This window comes from Aquarana catesbeiana, linkage group LG01 (assembly GCF_042186555.1).
Source record: "Aquarana catesbeiana isolate 2022-GZ linkage group LG01, ASM4218655v1, whole genome shotgun sequence".
Classification (NCBI taxonomy): Eukaryota; Metazoa; Chordata; class Amphibia; order Anura; family Ranidae; genus Aquarana; species Aquarana catesbeiana.
This window is the reverse complement of record NC_133324.1, coordinates 727,008,477-727,033,273: the sequence shown is the minus strand read 5'-3', so window position 1 is coordinate 727,033,273 and position 24,797 is coordinate 727,008,477. Positions and strand designations below refer to the sequence as shown.

Here is a 24,797-nt window from a genome sequence, read left to right as displayed (position 1 = left end):
TCTGAGCACTGACAGGCTGACCCCCCACTATTTTAACCTCTGCAGCAATGCTGGCAGCACTCATACATCTATTTCTCAAAGACAACATCTGGATATGACGCTGAGTACATGCACTCAATTTCTTTGGTCGACTATGGCGAGGCCTGTTCTTAGTGGAACCTGTCCTGTTAAACCACTGTATGGTCTTGGCCACCGTGCTGCAGCTCAGTTTCAGGGTCTTGGCAATCTTCTTATAGCCTAGGCCATCTTTATGTAGAGCAACAATTCTTTTTTTCAGATCCTCAGAGAGTTCTTTGCCATGAGGTGTCATGTTGAACTTCCAGTGACCAGTATGAGAGAGTGAGAGCGATAACGTCAAATTTAACATACCCACTCCCCATTCACACCTGAGACCTTGTAACACTAAAGAGTCACATGGAACCGGGGAGGGAAAATGGCTAATTGGGCCCAATTTGGACATTTCCACTTAGAGGTGTACTCACGTTTGTTGCCAGTGGTTTAGACATTAATGGCTGTGTTTTGAGGGGACAGCAAATTTACACTGTTATACAAGCTGTGCACTCACTACTTTACATTGTAGCAAAGTGTAATTTCTTCAGCGTTGTCAAATGAAAAGATATAATAAAATATTTACAAAAATGTGAGGGGTGTACTCACTTTTGTGAGATACTGTATTTTTTTTTTCAGAAATCGAATTAAAGCTGGCTATACACTGCAAATTATGGCATAATGAAGCAGTCAAATTTCATTTAGTGGGTGTCCCTGTCAGCTCCCTCCAACCCAACATCCTTTTATTGAAAAATCCAGATGCAGTCTGGCTGTTAGAATAAAATAGCCAAGCACGGGGAGTTCATCTAACTCAGTGGTTCTCAACTCCTGTCCTCAGGATCCACCAACAGGCCAGGTTTGCAAGATAACTGAAATACATCACAGGTGATATCATTTGCTGCTCAGTGATTGCAGTATTCTAGTCTGCATCTCCCCAAGGTAATACCTAAAACCTGGCCTGTTAGTGGGTCCCAAGGACAGGAGTTGAGAATCACTGATCTAACTGCACTGTATAGGGCACAGGTGTATGGGCAACTTGTTCAAACTTAATTTGATTCATTTAAAAATAACTGCAGTATGGCCCCTTTCACACGGGCTGTCCAATCAGGTCCGCCTGCCAGTTTTTCAGACAGACCTGATTGCCCCCCCCCCTCCCCCAGTCTTTTCTATAGAGCGGCAGATGTCAATGGACACATATCCAATGACACCCAGCCCCATCCGATCCCAAGTAAGAAAAATCCCATGAATTCTTTAAGTACATAAATAGTAAAAGAGGGAGGACAGATCATATTGGCCCCATAAAGGATGATGAAGGGATTCTGGTTACAAAGGATGGTGAGATGGCGAAGGTTTTGAATGTATTCTTCTCCTCAGTCTTCACAAGGGAAACGGGGGGCTTCAGTAACCAAAACTGCAATGTTTAGCCTTCTGACACGTCACAGGAAGCACCCCCATGGTTAACAGAGGATAAAATCAGAAACAGACTTGAAAAACTTAACATAAATAAGTCACTGGGACCAGATGGCTTGCACATGAGGGTCCTTAAGAAGCTCAGTCAGGTAATTGCCAGACCGTTGTTCCTAATTTTTACAAACAGACTACTGACTGGTATGGCACCAGCTAATTGGAGAAAAGCCAATGTAGCACCAATCTTTTAAAAAGGACCAAGATATATCCCTGGGAACTACAGACCGGTTAGCCTAATATCAATAGCATGCAAGCTCTAGGAAGGGCTGATAAGGGATTATATACACAATTTTAGTAATGAAAACAGTATCATTAGCAGTAATCAGCATGGATTCATGAAAAATCATTCTTGGCAAACAAATCTATTAACCTTCTATGAGGAGGTGAGCTGCCATCTAGAAGAAGGAAGGCCGGTAGACGTAGTGTATCTGCATTTTGCAAAGGCATTTGATACAGTTCCCCACAAAAGTTTATTATACAAGCTAAGGTCTGTCGGCATGGACCAAAGGGTGAGTACCTGGATTGAAAACTGGCTACAAAGGCGAGTTCAGAGGGTAGTGATAAATGGGGAGCACTCGGAATGGCCCAATGTGGAAAGTGGGGTCCCTCAGGAGTCTGTCCTGGGACCAATCATATTTAATTTATTTATAAATGATCTGGAGGATGGAATAAACAGCTCAATCTCAGTATTTGTGGACAATACTAAGCTAAGCAGGGCAATAGCTTTACACAGGATGTGGAAACCTTGCAAGAAGATCTGAACAAATTAATGGGGTGGGCAACTACATGGCAAATGAGGTTTAATGTAGAAAAATGTAAAATAATGCATTTAGGTGGCAAAAACATGAATGCAATCTACTCACTAGGGGGAGAACCTCTGGGGGAATCTAGGATGGAAAAAGACCTGGGGGTCCTAGTAGATGACAGGCTCAGCAACGGCAGGCAATGCCAGGCTGCTGCAAGCAGAGCCCAAAGAATATTGGCATGCATTAAAAAGGCAATTAACTCCAGAGATAAAAGGATAATGCTCCCACTCTACAAGACTCTGGTCCCGCCACACCTGGAGTATGCCATCCAGTTCTGGGCTCCAATCCTCGGGAAGGATGTGCTGGAAATGGAGCGGGTACAGAGAAGGGCAACAAAACTAATAAGGGGACTGGAGGATCTTAGTTATGAGGAAAGATTACAAGCACTGAACTTACTCTCTCTGGAGAAGAGACGCTTGAGAGGGGATATTATTTCAATGTACAAATACTGTACTGGTGACCCCACAATAGGGATAAAAGTTTCCCGTGAAAGGGCATTCAAAAAGACTTGCGGCCATTCACTAAAATTAGAGAAAAAGTGATTTAACCGGAAACTGCGTAAAGGGTTCTTTGCGGTAAGAGCGGTAAGAATGTGGAATTCTCTTCCACAAGCAGTGGTTTTTAGCAGGGAGCATAGATCATTTCAAAAAACAATTAGGCACTTAAACAACCAAAACAAACAGGGATATGCAATGTAATATTGACATAAAACATAAAAGCGCACACACACAGGTTGGACTTGATGGACTTTTTGAACCTTACCAACTATGTAACTATGTAACTATGATCCTGTCCGCCAAAAACAGACAGATGGTGGTCCTATTCACCATCCATCCAGGGGATCTGAGTTTTGTGGCATTGGATGGAAACGGTCAGGCAGTCCGTTTCCATCTGATTGCCCCGTAGAGGAGAGTGGGACTGTGTCAGTGTCTGTTCTGCATTGCAGGAACGAATACGGACCTGTCATCTGCCTGCTTAGCGGGGATCAGCGGAGAGATCCCCTGGTGAGCAAGCGGATTCCACTTAGCAGAGGCAGCTGTGTGAAATGGGCCTATCACTTTTTTGAAAACAATTTTATTTACTATTAATGGTAATAAAATTCTTATTGCTTTACACTTTAAATTAAGTTCTGCATTAAACGTTTTGAGTTATTGTCATTGTAATTTTAAGCTTTGAGCATGAATCATTGCAGTTAAAACCTCACACTTATTTATTTACAGTATTTTCAATTCTTTTTTTTTTTTCAGGCATGCAATCCCAAATATTCAGAATTTGACAAGACCGGTTCCATTTGTGCTGCTGAGAATATCAATGACACACTCACTCAGTACCGCTGGTTGGTCAGTGCTCCAAGTGGCAGTGATGGGGTGACCAGTCCAATGCGAGAGGTGGATTCCAATACATTTTTCACTGATACAAAGTCAATCACATTAGACTCCATCTATTTTCATGCTGGGTCTAGGGTACAGTGTGCGGCCAGGGCATTCACCGCCAACGGGGATTCTGGCTTAGAGCTGATGAGCCCTATATTTACTGTCAGCAGAGAAGAAGGTTAGTTCTGCACATTATCATAGTTACTCCTGTATAATGGCAAGGTATATTCAATGTACAAGTTAAGTATATGGGATAATTATGAATTACTGCGTTGCTTTTTCTAATCAAATAAATTAATTTGTAGGTGCTAGACAATTAGAATATAACTGTAGCCAAGTTGGAAACAAGAATGCAAAACAGTTTTATGGCAATGAACATACACTGTAGAATAATACAAAACAGATTATGAAAGCTGCACAAACATGGACTCTTAACAGCAATGTCTCTGCAACTCTACCAGGGTACCATGTGACCACATAGCATAGTCTCTATAAGACTCTATAAAAGCAAACAGTCAAGCTGAGGATCACTACTTTGGTAAAACAGTTCAGACGGTCGGATCATTGACTGACTATCCCACTTGTCAATTGCTCTATGTCTCACTTAGCTGTGATGAATCCACAGTAGCACTGTTAGGCCATTATGACCTCAGTCACCCTCTTCAAGAATCTTTACTGATCTTTGTTTTTCTTTATGTTACGTTTTACTTTATTCTACTGTTTTGTAGCCTATATCATTTGCAAGAGTCTCTGCTAAAAGATTATACTTTGTAATACTCCTTCTTGCCCAAGTTGTCTCTGAAATTAGGTAATCTTGGTTCTATGTGGATTTACCCACAACTGTTATCAATGTTTTGTACTATTTTACATCTGTACTCTTTGCAGTATGTAAACTGCTTTCTTTTTAATAAAAATTGTATTGCAAAAAAAAAAAAAAACAGTTTAGACCACAAACAGCTATTTGCACCTATAAGCAACTGAGCTTGCAATCTGCACATAAGAAAATGTAGTCTTGGCAAAGGAAAGGCCTGAATAGAACACGTTACCATTACATTACAGCTTATAATAGGGTATTTATACAAAAATAGGTTTTATCATTTTTAAAGGTGAATGTCAGCACTGTGGAGACGAAACATAGTGGTGAAATGTTTGCAGCTTTTAGCAGTCCTTGAAAATGTCAGTAGTGTTGCCTACTAGCAATTTTAAATTATTGCATGTCTCTCAATGTGCTCACTTTGAGGCCTCATTTAAAGCAAAAGTGCAGCCAAAATAAAAAAAACTTGAAAAATCAGCACAGGGGATATTATTTACAGTAAATAGGGTGTGTCCCTTGTGTGGATGCCTTTTCATATAGCTGAACTTCCCCTCCGTCCATGTCCACCAATAGTAATCTTCCTGGGCATTTGGGATTAATACAACCAAGGAGCTGTCACAGGTGCACATCAAGAGAGCCCAACTATGTCTCCCCTTTCCACCCAACTCTGCCATTTTTAGAAGCATACTATAGCTTCCATGAATGAAACGTTATCTGTGAATAGAGAGGATGGACCTATTAATCATCCATTACTCCTCAATTCTTAGATCCAGTTTCATTCATAGAAGCTGCAGTACGGCTCCTAGGAATGGACCAGCTGAACAGAAAAGGCGGAATAGTTGGACTCTCTTGTTGAGAGCCCATAACAGCCACTTTGTTTTATTAACCCCACCGCAGCAGAGGACTATGGGGTGAGGGTGGTGGTGGCCTGGATGGAGGAGGATTTTAACTAAACAAAGAGGCATCAGTAAAAGGGACACATCCTGCTGACTGTAAATAATGTCTCTTGTGCTGATTGTTCTGTTTTTTATTTTAGCTGCACTATTAGGTTTTAATAGGGTGGCCACCAGCTCCCTAAACTCACCCACTTGTGTGAACTACAGGCATTTCTGCTTTTTTCCTATCTACTACAGTTAACACCTTCTGCTGATTGATTGACAGCTTGACTATTTACCAGCTAAGACTGAGACTTTGTAGCTGTCAGCTGCAGTTTTTGCTGGATAGCTTGCCCTGATACAAGAAGTAGAAAAACAACAGATCTAGTGGCAGTTTCAACTGGTAGTGAAACTACAGTATTTGTACATTATTTTGTCCATTACATGACTCATAAATCCACTTTTACTTTAGTGTGGTGCCAATTTTATTGAAAAAAATCCTACTTGCTGCATGCTTAGTGCAATCTTTAGCAAGTTTTTATTTCATAGGGATAAACCAGATATATAACAAATTTAAAATGTATCGCAAATGACAAGTGCGACTGGGACCTTAAAGGAAATCAGTACAAGAATTTGGAAGCTACTATTGCTGACCTCCCTTTCTAAATATACTAGTCGTAGACTGCTATGCTAATTTAATGGCTTTAATAATTGTTGATTCTCTATCCCAAATCAATTATGCAGATAAAATGTTCTAATGTCACTCTGACTTGATTTGCTGCATACTTTTTCAAAGTCAGTGACTCAAAGTATTGTGACAGAGAAGGTTTATTTGTGACTTTCTAGCCATGATAAGGTTTAAAAAACATGACACTACCTGCCTGGAGTTTGCATTATCTCCCTGTGTCTGTGTGGGTTTCCTCCAGGTACTCCAGTTTCCTCCCCCACTCCAAAGACATGCTGGTAGGTTCATTGGCTCCTGCCTTAAAAAAAAAAAAAAAAAAAAAAACATTACTGATGTTGTTTGAATTTTCCTTAAATATGTTATTTGACAGAACATCTATTTATAGTATATATTCTCTTTATAGTATTATTGTACAACATTATTGCATTTTTTTCCCAGGATTGTGTCAGCCACGGGTTCCAGGGACTGTTGGTGCTGAGCCTTTTTCTGCAAAAATCCGTTATACAGGTCCAGAAGAGCCTGACTACCCCAATCTGATAAAGCTGACCGTTACCATGCCACATATGGATGGTGAGAATTCTCACAACCTCTGATAATAATGAATCTTACAATGTGGATGCATAACCAGTATACATGTATGGGGATAAGTTAACTGCCTTATGCTATAGTAAAGTAAATATTTTTAACATAAACATGATCTTGCATTCCAGGTATGCTTCCTGTTATATCAACCAGACATATGTCCAACTTTGAACTCACGCTTAGTCCAGATGGCACTCGAGTTGGCAACCACAAGTGTTCTAACCTCCTGGACTACAATGAGATTCCAACCAAGCATGGTTTCATCACGGAGAACGCCAAGAATGATGAAGTGATAGGTGAAACATCCCCATACCAGTACAGTACAGCTCTGAGGTCACCCAGGACATTGCGTTTCTACCGTAACCTCAACCTGGAGGCCTGTCTGTGGGAATTCAACAGCTACTATGATATGTCTGAACTACTGACCGACTGCAGTGGCTCGATAGGAACAGATGGACAGGTAAGCATTTAATTATATACAAGATGAAACCAAATTGACATAAACAAACAACAAAAGAAAATACACTGCCCCTGTGAAGTATTTTGGCACTTGTTCAATATAATGGAATAAAAAAACTCACAAGCCTAAATAATAAGAAAGAGACTTATCTGTCCATTAAAACAGCCTTGCCTGGAATCAAAAAACTGTTGTCTGTGCCAACCAATAACAGTACATTTTTTTTAATTCCATATAACAACTGAATGTAAGCAACACAGACAGTACCACAGCAAGTCAGAGCCACACACACATGTGCTACCGAGCATTAAAATTCAAGCCACTTTCACACTGATCCGGTGTGGTTTTCGCACAGTGCCGGTGCAGAGCATTGTAACCATGGTTTTTGTGTGAGTTACCTGCGCTTTGCCTTACACTTCCATTAGATCAGGTGAATTTGGGGCATTTTTTTAAAGTGCACCAAAACCCCCAATTTAATGGAAGGGAAGGCTATTGCAAAGAGTACCCACACTGAGGGTGTCAAAGGGGCCTTGATGTGTGCAAACACACAATGCACTTTAACTTACCTGTAACTTCAGGCTTGCTTGCCAGGGTTCTGCAACAGGAATCTCTCTTTAATGAATCAAACGAATTAAAGAATCAGTACTGTTTTTATTTAAAGTAGAACTTGAACCAATATTAAGATAAAATGAATAGCCCATTAATTTTACTGTATTATTTACCTGCAATCCAAAGATCTCTCTGCTATACTTTTTTTTTTGCCAGTAGAATGTTTTAGTCTCATGACTAGCATCATTCAACCTACTTCCTCCGAACCCAGGTTATCCTTGACCTGCCCCAGCCTGTGACTGAACAGTGAAAGGAGAAGCAGCACAGTGATTAGCTCATCTCTTTGTCACTCTTTTTTTCTCCTCCTATCAGCTTGCTTCTTGTCAGCACAAGACCTGATTGGTTATTGTACCACTTCTTCCTCTTAGACTCTAAACCTACTGTACAGGTACTGCAAGAGGCTGATACCAGGTCAAAATCAGACACTTACATTGCTTGTGTTAAAAAAAAATGTTGTTACAGAAAAATAAGTCTTTTGATATTCTTACAAACCTTTGCAGGATTTGATATGAATAGAACTGAATACAACTAAATATAATTCTTTTTTTCCCAGGTACTGAACTTGGTTCAGTCTTATGTCACTCTGCGGGTGCCTCTGTACGTCTCCTATGTGTTTCATTCACCAGCTGCAGTTGGTGGTTGGCAGCACTTTGACTTGCAGTCAGAGCTGAGACTGACATTCGTGTATGACACAGCCATCCTATGGAATGAAGGCATAGGTAGCCCACCAGAATCTGAACTTCAGGGTAAGCCATCAATTTAACCTATATGGTGGATTGCTATATATATATATATATATATATATATATATATATAGTTAGGTCCATAAATATTGAGACATCGACACAATTCTAATCCCTTAAAAAGTGGGAGGCACATATACAAACTGTTGTAATTCCTACACCGTTCACCTGATTTGGATGTAAATACCCTCAAATTAAAGCTGAAAGTCTGTAGTTAAAGCACATCTTGTTCGTTTCATTTCAAATCCATTGTGGTGGTGTATAGAGCCAAAAAGATTAGAATTGTGTCGATGTCCCAATATTTATGGACCTGACTGTATATACATAATCTTCTATAATCTGTATAGGTCTTTTATAAAAAATGGAGAAGCTAAACCTGGAGAGCACAGATGTTAATATAACAACTAGTCAGATTGCTGCATTCATAAGATGTAACCTGATTTGCTGTCCAGTCGCTCCACTCTTCTACCACTTTTCCTTGCACCAGTTTCATAGAATTTGTATGTTTTCTATTGGTTATGATTTTTTGTCAGTTTTAGGAAAATATTATTTATTATGATTTTATTAATAATGTACTAAAATATATTTTGCATGCTATATTTTACTAAACAAGAGACAGACAGAACTGAGAATACTGTATATATAAACTGAGAAAACAGTTTTGGGTCTAAAAACTATAGAGTTAGACGGGGCTAAGTCATCCTGGGAAGTCTTTGGGAAAGGAAACAAGTTACCTTTGACTACTTTTGATCAAGTGGAACAAGTGAGCACTTGGCCTACAGCCAGCCATGAGATACAGCTGTTGATGCTGTTGTATTAACTCTCAAGGTATATACATTTGGCCCAGCAAAACATTATTTGACTTAATAACAAATATTCTGTTAAAACAGAGCTCCCCGCTCCTTAAAAACCTGACTCTATACAGTGGGGAAAATAATGAATTGATCCCCTGCAGATTTTGTACTTGCCCACTTACAAAGAAATGAAGGGTCTATCATTTTTGTCATAGGTGTATTTTAAATGACAGAGATAGATTATCATCCAAAAATCCAGAAAAAACACGATACAAATGTTATAAATTGAGTTGCAGTTTAGTGAGTAAAATAAGTATTTCATCCCCGATCAAAACATGACTTTGTACTTGATGGAGAAACCCTTGTTGGCAAGCACAGAGGTAAGACTTTTCTTGTAGTTGGTTGCTAGGTTTGCACACATCTCAGGAGGGATTTTGGTCCACTCTTCTTTACAGATCTTCTCTAAAACCTTAAGGTGTCTTGGCTGTCGCTTGGCAACTCGAAGTTTCACCTCCCTCCATAAATTTTCTATAGGGTTAAGGTCTGGAGACCAGCTAGGCCACTCCATGACCTTTATGTGCTTCTTCCTGAGCCACTCCTTTGTTGCCTTGGTGGTATGTTTTGGGTCATTGTCATGCTGGAAGACCCATCCACAACCCATCTTCAATGTTCTTCCTGAGGGAAGAAGCTTTTCATCTAAACTTTACAATACATGGGCCCATCCATTGGCCCCTCAATGCGGCAAAGTCAGCCAGTGGAGAAACAGCCCCAAAGCATAATGTTTCCACTTCCGTGCTTGACTGTTCTTAGGGTCATAGTCAGCATTTTTCTTCCTCCAAACAAGGTCAGTCAAGTTAATGCCAAAGAGCTCAATTTTGGTCTCATCTGATCACAGCACTTTCTCCCAATCCTCCTCTGAATCATTTAGATGTTCATTGGCAAACTTTAAACGGACCTGTACATGTGCCTTCTTGAGAATGGGGACCTTGCGGGCACTGCAGGATTTCAATCTATGGTGGCGTATTCTGTTTCCAATCGTTTGTTTGGTGACTGCGGTCCCAACTACCTTGAGATCATTCACAAGCTCTTCCCATGTAGTTCTGGGCTGATCCCTCGCTTTTCTCATGATCATCCTTACCCAATGAAGCCAAATCTTGCATGGAGCTCCAGACTGAGAATGGCTATTTTGTATTTCTTCCATTTTCTTCTTACTAATGGCCTTGTAGCCCATTCCAGCCTTGTGCAGGTCTACAATCTTGTCCCTGACGTTTGACAGCTGTTTGGTATTGCCAATGATGGTGGGTTTGAATGGAAGAAATATTATGTGGACAGGTGTCTTTTATACACATAACGAGTTGTCATTAGGAGCACATTCTTGCATATCATGTGTTTTTCTGGATTTTTGGTTGATAATCTATCTCTAGCATTTAAAATACACATATGATAAAAATTATAGACCCTTCATTTCTTTATAAGTGAGCAAAATTACAAAATATGCAGGGGGTCAAATAATTATTTTCCCTACAGTATATGCAATCTGTCTAGTACAAGCAAAAAAAGTTAGTAGTACTTACCTGTCTCCTTGCACGGTTTCTTCATTCTCACCAATCTGTTACCACTACTGTTCAGAATCCCACACCATCCTCTCCTTCCTTCTTCTCTGTTCGCCTACCATTAATGATTGTACCTTATCTGGTGCATTTTTTTTTTCCAACAGATCATTGTAATGTGATACATATGAAATTACACTTATTTGTTGAAAAAAATGACCCTCTCCCCATCACAAGATCTCACAACATCTTGGGGAAAGAAATTAAATCTCCTTGGATGACACTGGTGATGTAGACATCCTAGAAGGCACCTTTGAAGCCAGGGCTATGCCACCAGTGCCTCAGGGAAAACAGAAAGTAAGAGACATCTACATGTAAGGAAACCTATAAATCGCTATATTTTTATTTGACTCAAGAGATCACCATGCAAAGATGTAAGAACCTAGGGTTAAAGGATAAATGTTACAACAGGATAGTCACTTGGTGCATTTGTTATTTTTAAGGGAAAAAAGCCTGAGCTGTTTTAACTACGAACCAAATTATTTGATGTTTTATTATGCATTTCAGGATCCCTTTACCCCACCAGCATGCGCATTAATGATGAGGGGCGTCTAGTTGTGAATTTTAAGACTGAGATTCGCTTCCGTGGACAGTTTGTGCAGTCTCATCCAGGTAAGACCTACATGCCTGCTAGGCAAATTTTTTAGGGCAGGGTTTATGTATTTATTTTTGCACAAGGTAAATATATTATAAGTATTGATTGATCCCTAGAATACCAAGCATACATACATTCACTTTAAGGGTCTGTAAGCAAGCAGAAACATTCAGCAAAGCTGTTTTAAGATGAAAAAGTAATCAAAAATATAAACCAATCTGTGGGGCTGCTCTTTAAGGTTAGGTTCACACTTTTGTTGTGTGTGGACCTATGCATGTCAATGCATGTTGTGTTAAGGCAGCTTAACAATTTTGAATAGGCTGCAAGCATACCAGTATCACCAAAACTGATTTTGACCCACTTTCAGGAGCACAACACACAGCAATACACTATCAAAGCATTATGGGCCACTGCAGGTGCCTTGCCTTAAAGCGCTGGATGCCATTTAAAATAAATGGCACCGCAATGCACTAATGAGCGCATAGTACCACGTGTTGAACAGTGCAATAGTGTAATCATGGGCTAAAATTTTGGAGGAGTTGCCTGTAACAACCAGTTATGTTCTAACTGACATTCTGGCAGGTTAGAAAACTGAAGAAACAAGTCAATGGTTGGATTAGACAACATTTGGAATTTTAATTTTCCCCTACTTTTGTAAATCAGTCACAGCAAATCTAGGCATGTTAGTTTGTCTAGACCAGCCTTTCTCAACCTTTTCAACACAGAGGAACAATTGTAATACATTTCTAGTCTCAAGTAACAAATTACTATAGCTACAACTCATGATCCATTAGTGTGATGGTCAGTGGGAGGAATGCTTCTTTTACACTTGTGGTCATTGGAAAGAATTACCTCCTTACAGATAGCTAAAAAGATCAATACAGGCATACCCCACTTTTAAGTACACAATGGGGTTTATTTACTAAAGCTGGAAAGTGCAAAATCAGGCTCACTTCTGCATAAAAACCAACGAATTTCCAGGTTTTATTACCAAAGCTTAACTGAACAAGCTGGGGTTAGAAACTCATTGGTTTCTATGCAGAAGTGAGGCTGATTTTGCACTTTCCAACTTTAGTAAATAAACCCTATTGCGTACTTAAAAGTGGGGTATGCCTGTAGTGTCTGTGGGAACTTATCTGAGAGGCAGAAATTGCTCATTGCTCAAGGAACCCCTGGTAACCTCTGCAGGAACCGTTAGATTCCATGGAACCCTGGTTGGGAAACCCTGGCCTTGACTTGCTGGCATTTCCCCTTGTTTCTGGCACAGTTAAATAATGAAACTGCTGCAAACCCTTACATAGGAACTGAGCTGGGAAGACACTCTATTTAGGTTGAGTAGGGGAGGGTTTAAAGTTTTTTTTTTTCTGCCATCCCTCTTTCTTTAGGGAAATTTCCCTTCAGTTTTTGTTCTCTAGACTTAACTGGAAGTGAGAATATTTTTCTAGTGTGAGAGTATCCCATCTTAGTCAGTTACCTTGGAATATTTTTCTGGTGGCAACTCAAAATTTACCCTTATTTCCATTCCCAGCCACAATGGCAAGCAGAACAATTAGAGAAAGTGATTTCCCTAAAATGGGAACAGTTGGTTCTGAACTCTCACAACTCCATCCAGATCTTAAAAAAAAACATTTGTTTCATTTAGTTATGCTTTAAAGATATACCACTTAGAGATTTCCCTGAAAGTATGTTAGCTATATAGCAGCGAAGCTGTAGCAGCTCAGATATATTGGGAGCTATGTAGATTACCTGGAACAAGTGTGAAGCACGGAAGTCAAAGAATGACAAGACCCATCTGAGACTTAACACATTTGTTATTCTATGTTTTGATTAATTTGTATCACTTTTGGTTACTAACCCTGAGAGCCAAATTAGATTATTCTGTGAAATATTTATAGTATGTAATCAGTACTAATTGTCAGGATTTGATGCGTCTGCAGATTTTACCTGATTAAAGTGAATGATAATAATTTTTGTTCTGTCTCAGGTACCTCTCTGTCCTCCATGGTCATGTCTGCTGACCACCCTGAGCTCACCTTCACACTGAGCCTTATCCGCAGTGAACCCAGCTTCAGACAGCCCGTACAGCAGTGGAGTTTTGTCTCAGATTTTGCTGTAGGTGTTTATTGCATTGTGACTATCGTTTTCCACAAATTGTTCCAAACAGTTATTCTTCCTAATCTTAGAAGAAATTAAATCCCAGAAAGTATGGTATTAAAATAGTTTGGTGAATAGTATATCCTGGGCAGGAACCCATAGCAACTAGTTGTTTAAAATGATTTAGTTTCCCTGACCTGGTTGGTTTCTTTGGTTGCAGAACTAATAATAATCATGGCTGTTATTATAGCTCTTGGTAAAATAAATAAATCCTTTAAGTTCAATATTACAGTAATCTACATGTATTTACAGCATTCCTAATGTATCCACAATTTTCATAGGTACGTGACTACTCTGGAACTTACACAGTAAAGCTTATCCCATGTAGCGCATCACCTAACCAAGAATACACTGTTTCTCCAATATGCAATCCACGTGAGCCCATCACATTTGACATCGATATTAGGTTTCAACAGGTAAGAAATACTGACTATAAGCTATGTTATGCACAATTTTATACACAGTTGTATATTTACAAACCAATATTGCTTAAATTGTAGGTCAGTGATCCAGTATCAACTGAATTCAGTCTGAATACTCAAATGTACCTACTATCCAAGAAAGAACTATGGCTATCTGATGGCTCAATGGGATTTGGTGAAGGAACAGATGTTGCATTTACTGAGGGTAAAGAGAACATGGCATCTGGGATTAATGTAAAAGAAGGGGAGAGGAAAGGGAAGGGGGTATATCAAATTGGGACTATGGGCAAAAATAAAAATTTGTGAAGCAGTGGGGTTGATTTACTAAAAATGGAGAGTGCAAAATCTGGTGCAGCTGTGCATGGTAGCCAATCAGCTTCTTGTGCAATTAAGCTTTAACAGTAAAACCTGGAAGTTGATTGGTTCCTATGCAGAGCTGCACCAGATTTTGCACTCTCAAATTTTAGTAAATCATCCCACATGTGTTACTAGAAATGACACAACAGTTGGTGTTTTGCATTTCTGATTCCCCCTGTAACATAGCTGTATTACCTGTTGATCCCACCAGTAGATCCATTATTTTCCAATTTTTTTAACAGTGTGACGATGCTGCTTATTTGTAGTGAAATCGTACAGTGACATTGTCACTCTGTGTACTGGAACGTTATAAGCTGGTCATATACAGCTGGAAATCCAAGCCATGGGTGGCCCTGACGTCACCACCTGGCTTACAAACTTGGATTGTGAAATCAAAAGAGCAAGGCAGAAAAAAATTGGCTCAACAGTCACTGCAGCCACTTAGCAGCAGTCACTGTTCAGATATTCTGATCCAGCAGGTGCCGGCAGTGCAAAATTCGTCCATTCATGCTGTTTAGCATGGTTGGGGGAAATGATGGATTTTTTTTGTAAGTATAGAGATATTTACACATATGGCCAGCTTTATATGAACATATAGTTTAAAAAAAAAAACTGCAAGTAACCAACAACAAACAATAAGGACTTAAGTTCAGCTATCACATTTTAAACAGTTAATGTAATGGCATAAAAGGTTTAAACTATATAAATAAAAGCTGACTGTTGTAAGGACCCCTGGTAGTGTTATGTGGTTTTCAAAAGTCATATAAGTGCTACCGCCCCTGAAGTTCCATCAAGAGGAAGGACTCTCCACTGGTGCCCAATACCCAGCTTCCACAAGCAGTTTACAGTGACAGTTAAACTGATTGCCACAGTGTCTTCACAGCATAAAAATCCATTTATTGGAATTCTGGCAGGGGTTAAAATTCAGTATATACTGTTTTATGTATTTTGTCCCAAAATTGTAATTTTTGCTGGGCAGCTTGGTCTGCAAGTAAATATGAAAACATAAATAACGATCTGTGAACTTTTCATATACTGAATACTATAATTTAAGGTATTTACCCCATACAGTTACCAGAGTACAGTATTCTTTCCTATAGCGGGGCTTTAAGTCCTGCCTCAGATGACTCCTCCATTGTGAAAAAAAAAAATCGGTGTATTTTGCTTTTATTTTGCCAGCACAAATGCATATTGTTCGGCCTTATTAAATGTAAGTATTTAAAATGCCATGATTGGTTTCCATACAGAACTGCACCAGATTTTGCACGTTCCAGTTTTAGTAAATCCCCCCCTGGGTCTAATGTATCAGAAGTATATGTAGCATCTTAATTAAACTTAATATAACAAATGTATTTATTTTTATTTTGTTTGAAGGGTCTACAATTTATGGGCGTGTAATGGTGGATCCTGTTCAGAACCTCGGAGACTCCTTCATTTGTAACATTGAGAAAGTATTTTTATGTACTGGTGCAGATGGCTATGTACCCAAATACAACCCAGACAATAGAGAATATGGATGTCTCGCAGATTCATCTACTTTGCTCTATAGATTTAAAATATTGGTACGTAACTTAATACAGTGTATATCCATGCTAGCTTGTGTTCTCATGACATACAGGCACTAAAAATGTACATTTCCCAAATATAAAGCTCAGCAAATGTGGGCAGGGCAACCTTCTAAAGAATATGTTCAATCCAGTAATGCCACACATAAGTCAGCGTATAGAGTGCTACTGGCCATTTTGGAATTCATTTTCCAAGGGCCCATTTACACTACACAGAACACGGTACTTTATATTGTGATAATTAAAATTAAATTTATCAGGAAGTCAGATTTACATGCAGCTTGTCTATATGATATGGCACTGTGATTGCACTGATGGCACACAGGATCGTGCCAGCTCACCCTGCTGCAGTGTTTCTCTCTCCTCTCCTCACGCTGCAGCAGCGCGAGCTGAACTGGCAATGATGCTGTTTTGATGACAAGTGATTGCTCCATCATTGGACAGAGTAATCAAGTGGTAAAGGGCTGCTGTCATTGGCCCTTTACCCCGATCTATGATGCGCTGTGTCCTGAGGACCCAGCCAACGCGAACACTTCCGAGAAGCACGAGTCTAGGCCAATGAATGGGGCCATGTATTGTAAGGTCATGGATGAGAACCTTCTTCCCTTAGCCAGAACACTGAAGATGGGTCATGGGTGGATCTTTCAGCATGACAATGACCCAAAGCATACCACCAAGGCAACAAAGGAGTGAATCAAGAATAAGCACATTAAGGTCATGGAGTGGCCTAGCCAGTCACCACACTTTAATCCTATAAAAAATTTATGGCAGGAGCTGAAACTTCGAGTTGCCAAGCGACAGCCAAGAAACCTTAAATATTTAGAGAAGATCTGTAAAGAAGAGTGGATCAAAATCCCTCCTGAGATGTGTGCAAACCTGGTCACTAACTACAAGAAATGTCTTACCTCTGTTCTTGCTGTAGCAATAACTCTCGGTGGAGCTGCTGGTTTAAGTGGGCTTGTTACCTTCACTCTCCTTCCCTCTGTTTCACCGGCACCGGGTCTAGGGTTCCGTTGAGTTTACCTCTGGATGATACACGCATCAACACTTGAGTACGTTTTCAATGCTTTATTAAACCATCAACGAAGGAAGTAGCAGGAAAGAGGCAGAAGGAGAACTGCAGAGGAAAACTCAAATACCTTTTTAGTAAGATTCTTGACAAATGTCCTTGGAGTTGGATATTTCAGTAGAATGCACTCCCTTGGTGGAACACACTCCTTGCACGCCTGGATAGGCCTCTCTCACTAGCCTAGCAGCCAGTACGTAGCACGAACAAAAGTCTCTGCCACAGACTTATTTGGGATTGAACCCGTACAATCCTCTGCCACAGGATGTATTGTTTTTTTTTTTGTGGTGAATGTCAGTCACAGTGCTTGAACCTTTAAGCCAACCCGGCAACACTATGCTGTATAATCACTTTAGGATACGTCCTCCAACCGAGTCACCAGGCCCCTTTCCAGACCAGCACGTTGCATGATCCTTCCATGACGGGTCCTCCCCTGGGATCTCCATGGCTGTCCAGCTTCTTCCCTCTGGATAGACAGCTCAGGACCATCCCTAACGAACAAGTTACTAAATTTACCTATCAGATGGTAGAACGCAAATCTACCAGTGCTACATTGCCAACAAGGGTTTCTCAACCAAGTACTAATGTTTTGCTTGGGGATCAAATACTTATTTTACTCACTGAACTGCAACTTAATTTATAACATTTGTATCATGGGTTTTTTCTGGAATCTTTGGTTGATATCTCATCTCTATCATTTAAAATACACATATGACAAAAATTATAGACCCTTCCTTTCTTTGTAAGCGGGCAAAATTACAAAATCTACAATGTCGCTATCATTCAAAGAGGAAGTAAACCCTGATGGGGTTTACTCCCTCTTTTCTTTCCTGCAAAGTAAAAGCATAATGTGACACTTACCTGCAAATGAAGTCCGCGCTGTCCCCAGTAGAGGCCGCATCCATCTTCGCCCCTCTTCCTTCCAGGGCCACGGAGTCCAGCTCTGTGATTGGCCAGAGCCACGTGACGTCACTCCCGTGCGCGGGAGCTGCCAATCACGGCACTGCTCGGGAAGAGACGGTACGGAGGGCCGTTTCTTCACAGCACATGCGCCGATGACATCATTGGTGCACAACACAGTAAATATCTCCTAAACGGCTCAGGTTTAGGAGATATTTACAGTACTTATAGGTAAGCCTTATGCTAGGCTTACCTATAGGTACACGTTCCCCATGGAGGTTTACAACCACTTTAAAATACACCTATGATAACAAATTATAGACCCTTCATTTCTTTGTAAGTGGGCGAACTTACAAAATCTGCAGGGGATCAAATCATTATTTTCTCCACTGTAGACAGTGAGGTGTATAAGCACAGCAGCCTGGACAAGACAGGGCTGCCACCTAGTGGCTACAAAATGTTTTACATATAAAAAATATTATGTACCGTTTCATATGTACCTCACAAAAATGTGAACGACGCAATACATATAATACAGAAAATATAGAGAAAAATATTTATTTATTTAAAAAAAAAACTTGAATAACCTATACGAAATTAAATGCTTGTGTTTATTTACATCATTGGATTAGAAAGTGGCATGTAGAATGGAACTGGTTGCTATGAGCAGCATGTCAATTTTCCTGTTTTACTAGTTGATGGATTTTGCATTGATCATATCATCATCATGTAACTATAACCTTTTATGTAAACCTTTTTTTTTTTTTAATTTTCCTTCTATTACATAGGACAAAGCTCAGCCAGAAACTCAAGCTAGGATGTTTGGGAATGTTCCATTTGAAGCTAAATTAGCAGCTGACCTCCCAGAAGCTCTACCATTGGTAAAGCAACCAGGATCTGATGGCTTCAGTCTCTTATCAAATGCCCTATTCCAGGTATGTCTCACCTGAAACACAAAATACACCTTATTAATAAACCCTTGAAGATGCAGTGGTCAGCTAAGTCAGAGAAATGGCAGTTTGGGGTAGGGTTTATTTAAATCAAGTTTTGCCTTAAAATGCATTGATTACAGATTTTGAAATGCTAGGGTGTACACATAAGATTAGATAGATAAAGATTAGATAAAAAGGAAACATTGTTACTGCTATGCTAATACAAAGTAATCCTTAAAACTGGATTGGGGTAAAATAACAAATGTGAGGGGTCTTCAAAAAGTTTCCACACTTTTATATTTTCGTTGGAAACGGTGAGGGCGGGAGGAGTATTAAATGGTCCTGTCTGAGAGTGTCATGAAAACTGTATGGCAAGCCAGCTAACCTTGCAGTTAAGTAAAAGTCATGGATTTTGTTTTTGAAATTGTTAATAAAGAGTTTTAAAAAAGTGTGGAACAACCCTGTATATTAGCTCATAATCAATCGTTTCACATTAAAGCAGACCTTCACTCAAAAGTCAAAGTCAAAGGCCTTATGCGCACTGAACATTTTTAACGCTGCTCCTAGGGGTGTCTGGTGTTTTTTTTCCCCTCTAAACAACCTTAGAATGGTAACTAATAACAAACAAAATCTCCTGCGCTCAAAAGTGATGTGATGGCGGTGGATGTTGCCTGGGATCTCTCTGGCTCCAGGTGAATGCACAGGCCTTGAATGGTAGCTTGTGTGTCCATGTGGGTCAGTTCACACCAGCTGCAGTTCCGTGCGCTTTTTTTCTGCACAAAATGCATGCATACTGTTTTCCATGTATTCCAATGGCTCTAGTTCACACCACGTAGTCAGGTTCCGGTCAGTTTATGCACCGGAAACTGACTGCATGGTGTGAACTAGAGCCATTGGAATACATGGAAAACACTGCATGCATTTTTAGTGCAGAAAAAACGCACGGAACTGCATCTGGTGTGAACTGGCCCTTAGAGAAGTTTAGAGGCAGAAAAAAACACTGCGGGCGTGTTCACACCTGTATCCACATGCAAACACACGTTTAGCGCTTGAGTGTTTATTCATTTTAATGGGCAGAATAAATTGTTATTCTAGCCAATGAAATTAATTTATACCCAAGCACTTTACATGCCTAAAAGCGCCTTAACAAACTGCACACTTTTACAAGCATCAAGCATTTTTTCTGCCAAAACACTGCTGCTAGGAGGAAAGGCGTCTAGAAGAGATAGCAAAACGTCCAGTGGACATGAGGTCTTATTCTCTGCCCCATCCTTGCACCCTTTTTTTTTTACAGGAAGCAGGTACCTGCTCCTACTTCCTCAATTCTTGCCTAGGTGAGAATGATATAGCTCATCCCGCCCCCTGCGTGCTCACCGTCTCCTGGGACATATCACAAGTCCTAGGAGACTGCAGGACCAGTCCAACTGTGCCACCCAATCTCACACATGAGCAGTGGGGAGCTGGCTGTGATTCCTCAGGAAATCAATGCCTGCTCTCAAATCCAAGATAGCGACATCGGGGACCCACAGCAGTGAGAAGAATCAGCTGCAGAAAGTCAACGCTAGACTCCAGGAACTGGTCAGTACCTGATTTGTAAAAGTCAACAGCTACAATAGTTGTAGCTACTGACTTCTTTTAACTTTAAAAAAAATAAAAGGGTTTAGCTCTTTAAGGTTTTGTTACATTGACATTGTTGGTTATGGCAGGTGAAGAGATATTCCTAGCTTATTGCTCTCCATCCAAAACTAAAATAAATGTAAAACAACCAAGAAAATGTAGTATGTGATTGTGTCTTTCCCGGTTTTATAAACATACAAGTGGTCTCTCACCTGCATTTTTTGTGATTCAGCTCTTTAGTGCAGGCCAAGCTGGACCATTGTAACTATACAATCAAAATCATAACTAGAGTTCAGCTTCAATAATCAAACGGCCCATAGCTGAAATGTAAAAAATGCTCTGGTTCATAAGCAGTATACTGGTGTGGGAGCTGAAATGGTTATTATTGGATGTTGACACAAATGAAGGCACTTTTATTACAGAGACCTGTATATTCAAGTCTAATAAAGGCCTGTAATATTGACCAAGAACATCACTACTGCCAGTTATATTAAAATATTCTTTCCACTTTTAGGTGGCTGCTGGACGTGAATGGTTCATTCATACCATCTATACAGTCCGATCTAGAGAAAATGCTCACAGAGGTATCGGAAAACGTAGTGTGGAATACCACCACTCCTTAAGCAACAGTATAGCTCAACATGAGCAGCTGCTTTTGAAGAGAAGCCGGAGAGCTAGTCAAGACAATGCAGCCTTGCAAGACATTGGAGCAGATAAGAACAGAGGGACAAACATTCAGCACATTGCTATTAGGCAATCCCGCAGGGCCTCTGACAAGGACTCCTTACCTGGAAATGGACAGTATGACAAGCCAGCCCTGGAAATCACTGGCCAGGATCCACAGGGTTCTTTGTTACCAGTCATCGGAGGGGTAGTTGCCTTGCTGCTCCTGATTTGCACTACTGTAATTATCGTTGTGTTTATGAAACACAGGGGACTGTCAAATACAGATAAAAAGTCTGCCTCTAAGAGTCACTGCAATAGCCATGAAACTGTTACCACTCGACATAGTAGCAGTGACAGCTCTGAAGTATAGAACAAAGAAAAATAACCTCATGTGTCATGGTGCTTATACATGTTGCAACAGTTCAGCCCTGCCATCCACAAGCTGTATCCAACATGTACTACTACTAACTTATTTGAAAGCATTAACAATTATTCACAATTAAGAAACAAAATGTATTGATGAAATGTATATTTTTTGCTTAGATCCTCCAGAACATTATAGTGTTTTGTAAATCCCGGCATTTTTATACTATGGATAACAGTCTAGCAACACTGTAGACAACCTGTGAACAAAAGTGCTGGCCAACTGTTATAATTAGGAATATCTATCTAGGGATAATTCACTGTGTTTATTTTAAAGCAAATTTCAGGGCAAAAAAACAAAACAAAACCGATGCAGTATGTAGTACATCTCTGCAATATAAGCACATTCCCTTTATTAGAAATAAAAAAGTGTGGCGCTAGTGAGTGGTGGAACTCCTGTTGCTAAACAGGTGGAAATAGTTGTTGGAGAGGAGTGAAAACACTTTCAGTGTCAGTTAGTGAAGTGAAAGCTAGTTATTATGTAAGGCATCAAAAGGAAAAAAATGAAAATGAAAACTTGTATAAGTATAGTAGTGGGATACTCAGTGATAACCTATAGGTTAAATAGGAGAAAATCAAGCACTTGACACCTTATTCCAGAGGAAAAAAACAAAGCAAATATAAATCAATGCAAGATATCTCAATAAGTGGTTTAACACAACTAATATTCAATGGAAATGGGGGCCAAGATGGAGGACATCGAAATCCCTAAGAGAGGACAGACATAGGTGGAAACTCAAAAGTCTCTCAAATGACAAGATGGGACAGTCCCATTCAGTCCCACAAACAACAGGGTGTCAACCGTCTTCTCCAGAGGTAATTAAAGGTTATTTAAGAGGGGTCCTGATAAGTACGCTGAATCTTGACTCATGTGGATGATTCCCACCAGGAGAAAGGAAAAGCAAAAGGATGCCCTTACCAGATCAGGTGGACTCACAGGCCGTGGCGGTGAGTCAAACGAGCATATACCGTCAGACGGTGTAAGGTGAAGGCTTGTGGGAAGACTCGTGGAACATCTTGTCAGCAGTCCTCAACTGAAGAACCAACTTGGAGATCGAGGTCCCCAGGGTGCGGTTTCGGTCGCCAGATGACCGTTTGCTCAGAGGTCCATCATATGTGCAAATAAGCAAGAAAGAGAGAGAAACCTCCACATAGTGTAAATCCTTAATTTGCAAAAAAGCATAAGAGCACTTTATTTGAGAAGCGTACTCCAAAAAGAATTTTTACAAACGGGGGGCAGTAAAAACTCGGCTCAATATAAAAAAAAGGCATAAAAGAAGGTATAAAAAACAGCGCAGTGGATAGTGGTGGGGTATAATCATAAGGACCCGACGCGTTTCGCCTCCAAAGGCTTCTGCTGGGGTATGAGTAAGCCCCCCACACAACTGCGCTTTATATAGTAAAACATAAATGGAATGTAACAGCTGATCGGCGCTGTTACACGGGACGACTTCCGGGTTCGGCAGCGTCATCCATGACACAGCGGTCACATGATGTTTTGTGGCCAATCATATCCACGGGGAGATGGTAATGAACCAAGCCTCACTCCTGATCCCCAATAGGCAGAGCGTCAGTCCCATTCGTTCTAATAGTCATGTGATGATCACATGATGTGGCAGTGACGATGGGACGCTCTGAATCTGTGTGTCAGAGGGAACAGGAAACAGAGGCCAAACAAATTAGGGCGTGGAACGCAAACACAGCGGCGATCCACGCTGCAGATGTCTAATTCTAATGTAATAATAGTGCGGTTCCCAAAACACTATTTGTACCATCACAACCAAAATCCATCTGGAACGAAGTTCCAAATTATTGATAGATTCGTTCCACATTGGAGGGGGGAACCAAATACAAGGGGTGTCTCCAAACTTGAGACTTTTTGGATACACCTCATGAAATGTTATGTGCCACACGGACTAAATGTGGAGTGGGATATCAACGCCTTCATAAACCAGTCCTAGGCGTTGATACCCCACCCCTCCTCTGACAATATATACCTAGGGTCTACATAACATCTCCCTAGACCATTTAGATCCATTTATGTCGCTGGACTTTCGTTACCTTATTTTGAGCAATATATTTTTTCTCATGCTATGTACCTCAATTTCCTGCAGGGTTCCTAATGAGCACCCACTTTTGCAGAGCTGAATGGACATTCCTAATAGTTATCATTCATATACAAAACATTGCGTTTCTGTAACTTTCTAACTCTTGACTCCATTTAATAATACCTCAATCCTACTGAATTACATTTAGTAATACTCTAATCTAACCACACCACACATGCATTTAGTACTAAATATACATGTCACTCCTTTCATAGATCCTTTTATGAATCTCTGTTGTTTGCTTTCTTTCATCTTTATAGGTTCCAATTTTTTAGGCTTTTCATAATTTTTCACATATCGCCCGTGCATTTTGCGGGTCTATACATCAAGAATGTTTAGTGAATATACATATAATGTGTACCGTTCACATATGTCTATATTTGTATATGGTGTTGTGTTGGGAGGACTTCCGGGACCGGGACCGCACTATTACATTAGAATTAGACATCTGCAGCGTGGATCGCCGCTGTGTTTGCGTTCCACGCCCTAATTTGTTTGGCCTCTGTTTCCTGTTCCCTCTGACACACAGATTCAGAGCGTCCCATCGTCACTGCCACATCATGTGATCATCACATGACTATTAGAACGAATGGGACTGACGCTCTGCCTATTGGGGATCAGGAGTGAGGCTTGGTTCATTACCATCTCCCCGTGGATATGATTGGCCACAAAACATCATGTGACCGCTGTGTCATGGATGACGCTGCCGAACCCGGAAGTCGTCCCGTGTAACAGCGCCGATCAGCTGTTACATTCCATTTATGTTTTACTATATAAAGCGCAGTTGTGTGGGGGGCTTACTCATACCCCAGCAGAAGCCTTTGGAGGCGAAACGCGTCGGGTCCTTATGATTATACCCCACCACTATCCACTGCGCTGTTTTTTATACCTTCTTTTATGCCTTTTTTTTATATTGAGCCGAGTTTTTACTGCCCCCCGTTTGTAAAAATTCTTTTTGGAGTACGCTTCTCAAATAAAGTGCTCTTATGCTTTTTTGCAAATTAAGGATTTACACTATGTGGAGGTTTCTCTCTCTTTCTTGCTTATTTGCACATATGATGGACCTCTGAGCAAACGGTCATCTGGCGACCGAAACCGCACCCTGGGGACCTCGATCTCCAAGTTGGTT

At 40.3% G+C, this 24,797-nt stretch overlaps 1 protein-coding gene across 1 annotated transcript in view; it reads left to right on the top strand.

Annotated features, from left to right (window-relative positions):
- FREM3 (FRAS1 related extracellular matrix 3) overlaps positions 1-24,459 on the top strand; it is a 94,313-nt gene extending 69,854 nt beyond the window's left edge. Inside the window, exons 14-24 of the mRNA XM_073604411.1 lie at positions 3,569-3,872; positions 6,507-6,638; positions 6,779-7,110; positions 8,270-8,462; positions 11,371-11,475; positions 13,443-13,570; positions 13,894-14,028; positions 14,113-14,239; positions 15,766-15,953; positions 18,711-18,857; positions 20,986-24,459. Of these exons, the coding sequence (XP_073460512.1) occupies positions 3,569-3,872; positions 6,507-6,638; positions 6,779-7,110; positions 8,270-8,462; positions 11,371-11,475; positions 13,443-13,570; positions 13,894-14,028; positions 14,113-14,239; positions 15,766-15,953; positions 18,711-18,857; positions 20,986-21,507 (2,313 nt within the window). The 3' untranslated portion in view covers positions 21,508-24,459. The remainder of the gene's footprint in view (positions 1-3,568; positions 3,873-6,506; positions 6,639-6,778; positions 7,111-8,269; positions 8,463-11,370; positions 11,476-13,442; positions 13,571-13,893; positions 14,029-14,112; positions 14,240-15,765; positions 15,954-18,710; positions 18,858-20,985) is intronic.
- Positions 24,460-24,797: the final 338 nt, after the last annotated feature.